This window comes from Salvelinus sp. IW2-2015, linkage group LG20, assembly GCF_002910315.2.
Source record: "Salvelinus sp. IW2-2015 linkage group LG20, ASM291031v2, whole genome shotgun sequence".
NCBI lineage: Eukaryota > Metazoa > Chordata > Actinopteri > Salmoniformes > Salmonidae > Salvelinus > Salvelinus sp. IW2-2015.
The window spans coordinates 61,296,414-61,303,422 of NC_036860.1; the positions used below are offsets into that span (position 1 = coordinate 61,296,414).

The 7,009-nt window shown below is 42.7% G+C and overlaps 1 protein-coding gene across 1 annotated transcript; it reads right to left on the reverse strand.

The window, feature by feature from the left end:
* Positions 1-756: 756 nt before the first annotated feature.
* On the reverse strand, positions 757-6,755 carry LOC111980039 (zinc finger protein 70-like). The gene is made up of 2 exons (XM_070449550.1): positions 6,498-6,755; positions 757-2,101 (listed from the first exon to the last, which is right to left on the reverse strand). The coding sequence occupies exons 1-2, from the start codon at positions 6,670-6,672 to the stop codon at positions 1,161-1,163; spliced, it is 1,116 nt and encodes a 371-aa protein (XP_070305651.1). The 5' UTR covers positions 6,673-6,755; the 3' UTR covers positions 757-1,160.
* Between the last annotated feature and the right edge of the window lie 254 nt (positions 6,756-7,009).

The window sequence follows — 7,009 nt, forward strand, 5'->3', positions numbered from 1 at the left end:
AGGAGCCAAGATGATTTGGATGGACTCAGTCATTCCTGTAGAGTATCTTCTGTTTCCAGGTGTCAAAGTTGTCTATAAAAGTGTTTTGAACAGAGCTACAGTAATCTTTTAGCCAGGTGTGTAATGCCAGTAGCTGAATCTTTCATACCCGCAGCCCAACGATGGTACCGGACCTTTTTTGGAACCTTTAAGTGCTAGAATCAGTTCTTTAAAATCCATTGAGGGTATGAAATGTACAAATGTATTATCAGAGGACAATCTTCTCAAATTAAGGCCATTGGATATGTTATAAACTTCATAATACAACACATTAAGGTAAAAAACAATTTGAATGGTAATGAAATCTCTATGGGCCCACCTTGGGGGGAGGGGTCAAAGGTCATACATGTATACATTTGGGGGTATATCGAGCCAGAATGAGCAGTATTGGGATGTGCTCTATTATCGCATGGTACCCTAGTAACCACACCAAATTCACACACAGAAAAGGAGACCCATTGGGGAAGTTTTTTAGCTATATAGAGTCATCATAGATTTAGAATGTTTGTATGTATAAACTTTTTCACCAATATAGTGGTTTCTGGATTTTAGGCTATGTTGCTTGGCAAGATCTATGAGGGCAATAATATTGAACATTGTAACACTTTTGTAGAGGATATATAATTCAAGAATACCATCTAGTGTTCAAACTTGGTTGTACAACAACATTGGTGAGAATAGGTTGTCTGTAGCAACAGTCACTCCAGCTAACGTTGATCTGATGCAAGTTTTTATTTTCTTCAGAAAGACATATTCAGAAATAAATGTTCCCAAACATTCTTAATCAATATGACAGAGTTAGTTTATTTGCAAGGAGACCAACCAGCTCCTATTGAAAATCAAGAAGATATATTTTTTAATCTAACCAAAATGAACATTATATTTCTCTCTAAAATAGTTAGTGTAACCTAGTGATACATAAGGGTCAAGTCTTTTCATAGCATGTTATTAAGCAACTCTCAAATCAATGCAGACATGAGGTGCCTCAGTCTGCAAAACATGACACATTCTATAGTCCTCTAGTGTTACAATTATATGTAGAAGTGAAGCAAAGGGAGGCACTTTGAGAACAGAAGGCTCTGTCTATCCCCTCATGAGCTCCTTCCACTCTAAGGAATCTTCTACCTCCCTCGGGTGTGAGTTCTGAGGTGTCCCTTGATCTGGCTGGACTGACTGAATCCTTTTCCACAGACAGGACAGGAGTAGGGTTTCTCCCCCGTGTGGACCCTCAGGTGGGTCTTCAGATGGGCAGACRGGTTGAAGCGTTTACCACACACGWGGCAACGGTACGGTCTCTCTCCAGTGTGGATGCGTTGGTGCTCCCTGAACCTGCCTGAGTAGCTGAAACTCTTGCCACACACACCACAGTGGAAGGGCTTKTCKTTAMTGTGAGAACYCAMGTGGACCTTGAGGTAACTGGTAGAGGTGAATGACTTCCAACAGACTGTGCAGAGGATTTGCCTGTGACTAGTGTCACCACTGTGTGGTACRMMMTMGMWWWGCATGTGTGCCTCCAGTTGGGAAAGCTCACAGAACACGGCACCACACTGAGTACATGAGTGTGTCTGTGTGTCCTCTGGTCTCCTTTCTGGATCTCTCTGAACATCAGGTACACTTTCAGTGTTCTCACTCTGTGTTCTAGAACAGTCTGGATTTACTGCAGAGAGGGGCTGAGACTGAGGGGAGTCACTGGTTGGTTCTGATAGTGATACTCCATAGCCCTCTCCATCAGGTTCGGTTTTGATCTGTCCAGTTGTGTTGGTCAGTAGAGAGTCTCTCTCTCTGTTCTCCACAGTTTGGGGAAGATGTGTGGGCTGAGGTGGCTCCTGATCACAGTCACTTTTCACACAGGGAGGAATGATTATGGAGTCTTCTTTGGTATCAGCCTCCGGCCCTTGAATCTCCTCTACCTCCCGACGAGTCCTGAGTTCACCCTGTTCCTGTTTAATCTGTGTGGGCTCTGGGTTCCTCTGCCCCAGACTGGGGCTCCACTCCTGCTCACAGTACTGTTGCTCAGGGGGAGTTTGCTGCTCTGAGACCCAAGAGAGAATGGGCTGAGGAGCTGGTGGAAAGAAGACAATAAATGACATCAATGAAAGTAATGACAGTTATTGACGCTTGATTGACAAGACCACCATTGAGTTAGCTATGTCATTCCCAGAACAAGCTAGCTATTTCTCTGGCTGAATCCCATATCACCCTTCCCCTCGCCCATCCATTTGCACATTCACGCATTCCTCTGCCATATGCACAAGTGTCCCAAAGTTGAGGGTGTGAAAATTATGGAGGGTGTAGGGGCTAATTAGACCCTCCGATAACCAATTCGATCGAACCAGCAACGCTGCTGCTTCAGAGAGAAGTGGAATCCCATAAGGCACTGCATTACTTTTTAGTGTGTACTAGCAAATAGCTTCGGGAAGTATGGGGAAGCATATTTTCACCATCAAAAAGCACCTTTATAATAAAGCATGCATTAGCACATTTGTAAGATAGCCTACTATTGCTAATGTAATGAGTAAATTGGATAGTCATAATGTAGGCTAATAATATACACTATACAGTGCATTCGGAAAGTATTCAGACCCCATTACTTTTTCTAAATATTGTTACGTTACAACCTTATTCTAAAGTGGATTAAATAGATTTTCCCCCCATCAACCTACAGACAATACCCCATAATGAAAATGCAAAAACAGGTTTAGATATTTTTGAAAAGGTACTACAAATAAAAAACTGGAATATCACACTTACATAAGTATTCAGACCCTTTACTCAGTACTTTGTTGAAGCACCATTGACAGAGATTACAACCTCGAGTCTTCTTCAGTATTTAACCAGTGTCTGTAGTGGTGCCTCTAGCACTGAGATGCAGTGCCTTAGACCGCTGCGCCACTCGGGAGCTTCTCTGCAGATCCTCTCAAGCTCTGTCAGATTGGATGGGGAGTGTCGCTGCACAGCTATTTTCAGGTCTCTCACGAGTTAAAGTCCGGGCTCTGGCTGGGCTACTCATGCACATTCAGAGACTTGTCCTGAAGCCACTCCTGCATTATCTTGGCTGTGTGAATAGGGTTGTTGTCCTGTTGGAAGGTGAACCTTCACCCCAGTCTGAGGTCCTGAGCACTCTGGAGCAGGTTTTCATCAAGGATCTCCCTGTACTTTGCTCCATTAATCTTTGCCTTGATCCTGACTAGTCTCCCAGTCCCTGCTGCTGAAAAACATCCCCACAGCATGATGCTGCCACCACCATGCTTCACCGTAGGGATTGTGCCAGGTTTCCTCCAGACGTGACGCCTGGCATTCAGACCAAAGAGTTCAATCTTGGATTCCTTTTACTGAGGAGTGGCTTCCGTCTGGTCACTGCCCATAAAGGCCTCATTGGTGGAGTGCTGCAGAGATGGGAGAACCTTCCAGAAGGACAACCACCACATAGGAACTCTAGAGATCTGTCAGAGTGACCATCGGGTTCTTGTTCACCTCCCTGACCAAGGCTCTTCTCCCCCGATTGCTCAGTATGTCCGGGCGGCCAGCTCTAGAAGAGTCTTGGTGGTTCCAAATCTCTTCCATTTGAGAATGATAGAGGCCACTGTGTTCTTGGAGACCGTCAATGCTGCAGACATTTTTTGGTACCCTTCCCCAGATCTGTGCCTCGACACAATCCTGTCTCAGAGCTCTACGGGCAATTCCTTCGATCTCATGGCTTGGTTTTTGCTCTAACGTTTACTGTCAACTGTGGAACCTTATATAGACAGGTGTGTGCCTTTCCAAATCACGTCCAATCAATTGAATTTACCACAGGTTGACTCCAAGTTATAGAAACATCAAGGATAATCAATGGAAACAGGATGCACGTGACCTCAATTTCAAGTCTCATAGCAAAGGGTCTGAATACTTATGTAAATAAGGTATGTTTTTTATGTTTTATAAATTAGCAAAAAATTCTAGAAACCTGTTCTTGCTTTGTCATTATGGAGTATTGTGTGTAGATTGCTAAGGATTTGTTTTTATTTAATAAATTTTAGAATAAGGCTGTAACATAAAATGTGGAAACAGTCAAGGGGTCTGAACACTTTCCAAAGGCACTGTATATATTTCATTGTGACATGATGCTGCTGACTATCAGGCAGTGAACAGGCTAATACTGAGTGAGTGACTGAGTGAATGGTGGAGAGGGAGAGGGCTGGATGTGTGTGTGTTGGTTGAGAGAGTGCTGCAGCAGAGGCAGCTGAGTCATGGACAGTGCAGCATGCGCTGTGACAACTTTTTACCAGTTGTAGGTAGGCCATTTAGATTGGTAATTATGAAGATACCCATTTTCTATAAAACATTAACATGCTATAACTGACACAACGGCAACAAAGCATTGGAAAATTCTTTAGGCGCACTAGAGCTCTTTATATAAATTCGCTCAGAGGAGGTTTAAAGTAAACGGTATTCTAATGTTGACTTTTCTTATGGATAACCATATCAAGTGAAGGGTTTTACTCATGCTCAGTTCTAGGGTCTGGAGGGCTGCACGAGTAGAAATGTGAAATGGAACTCCCTCGCATGCTTGTGTTATTGGAAAGAGTCCACAATGAGAATTACATGACATGTGGAGAATGATAGGCTACATTTGCATCTGTTGGCCATCAAGTAGGCTATTCATTTATATTCCATTGCAGGCTACTGTAGCTTACCATTTGATACAATAAATATATTGAAAAAAAGATATCACTGGAGTCATTGCAAATCAATTCTTGCTACTTGTGTAGCCTTCCTGGAGCTGGCAAACAGATTTAATAAATAGCCTAGAACTCAGTTTGTTGTAGCCTTGTGTTATTATGCAATTATTAATGTCCATGTTTAGATAATTAACTTGGAAGTTGTCAATTGTAATCATGGTCTGAGCTCTATCTCAAATGTATCATTCTCCACATTTAATGTCAGTTTCATTGTGGACTTTTCCCTGAAATGAGATGTTAGCCTATCAGGGGCAATACGCTACCTGCATCTAGCTCAGCAAACCATGGCCAAGTTGAATTGCAATTATAAACCCATATTTTAGTCGGTAGCCTATGCCTATTGTAATAACAAATCAATCTCGCAAATAGGCCATTTATAATGGTTTGTAGTCTTAACATCACAGTTGCCAGAAAATAACGTAACATTCATTTTTTGAAGTTCGTCCAAGTGTTTCTTGCCCAGAGATTGAGATCCTCTGTCCAACTTACATTCAACAGGAGAGTTTGAGTGATGAATCTATAGTTGTGCGCATTCGCAAACAAGATTTATTTGGGCCTCCCAAGTGGCGCAGTGGTCTAAGGCTGTGCCACTAGATATTCTGGGTTCGAGTCCAGGCTCTGTCGCAGCCGGCCGTGACCGGTAGACCCATGGGGCGGCGCACAACTGGCCCAGCATCGTCCGGGTGAGAGGAGGGTTTGGCCGACAGGGATGACCTTGTCCCATCACGCACTAGTGACTCCTGTGACGGGCCAGGCACAGTGCACGCTGACACGGTCGCCAGGTGTTTCCTCCAACACATTGGTGCGGCTGGCTTCCGGGTTAAGCGGGCAATGTGTCAAGACGCAGTGTGGCTTGGTTGGGTTTCGTGGGACGCACGGCTCTCAACCTTCGCCTCTCCCGAGTCCGTACGGGAGTTGCAGCAATGAGACAAGACTAACTACTAATTGGATACCACAAAATTGGGGAGAAAAAGGGGTAAAAAAATATGTATTTACAATTACACACTGGGTAGTTTGAGCACTGAATGTTGATTGGTTGAAAGCCATGGTATATTCTAATTACGTTGGTAACCAGTTCATAATAGCAAACCTCAGGGGTTTGTGGTATATGGCCAATAAACCACGGCTTAGGGCTGTTCTTTGTGGTATATGGCCAATATGGGCTATAGCCCTTAGCCGTGGTATATTGGCCATATACCACAAAGAACAGCCCTAAGCCAGCATGGTTTATTGGCCATATACCACGGACCTTATTGCTTAATCATAGCAGTGAAAACAAGTTAAATCGACATCCATTGATGGAAAATGATCTGGAGAGTTTAATAAGTGCGATTTATATTGTCTCTTGCGATATATTATTAAACTTGCAAGAACTATTTGGATGGAAAACCTAGTTTGCTTCTTAGCCTACTTCGTTAAAAATGACTTCTATATTCCTTCTTAATTCGCTCGATAACGTTATGGGAAATGGGTATATTGGATAAATGTGGCAACAACTCTGCCTGAGAAAACATTTTTGGGGCTAGTTTTCGGGACTTTTTAACAGGTTTTCAAAGTATAACCTGGCAACCCTGACTGAAAAACGGATGTGGGGACTCCGCCCAGGCGTCTTTTTACGCCTGCTACATTAGGTTAGGGTGTCATCCTTCAAATACTGTAGAATACAATATAACACGTTTCTAGCTATCTAGATAATTCGTGTAAATGAGAAGTAAAGTAGTTTGGCTAGCTACATACCAGGGAAGACCGGTGTGATCAAGTGTCGTTTCAGGTATTGGTTCTCTCTCTTCGTCCGGACTATTTCTTCCTGGTACTCGGAGATCGTGTCTCCGACCACTCCAAGTATCTCCTCGGCAGCTTGCATCAAACGCTCAGTTAGATACACATTCAAATATTGTAATTTAGTCATCATTGGACGATAGGGGGCAAGAAATATTCCCGAAATACACCTAGATACCCAGACCGCTGTGAAGAAGGCAAGAATAACCAAGTACTTCCGGGTCACGGATTTAAAAAAGAATCTTTCAGAAAATAAGTTCCGTCCTGTATGGTTTATAAATTAATAATAAAGGCAAATATGATGGAAAATGTGCACAATTATAGATATGTTATACTAGTTGTCATACAAAGAATAATTAAAAGTATTTATGCGCGATATGTGATTTAAAAAATATTAATTTTTTATTTTTACCCATCTACCAATAGGTGTATTGGAAAACCTCCTGGTCTTTGTGGTTAAATCTGTGTTT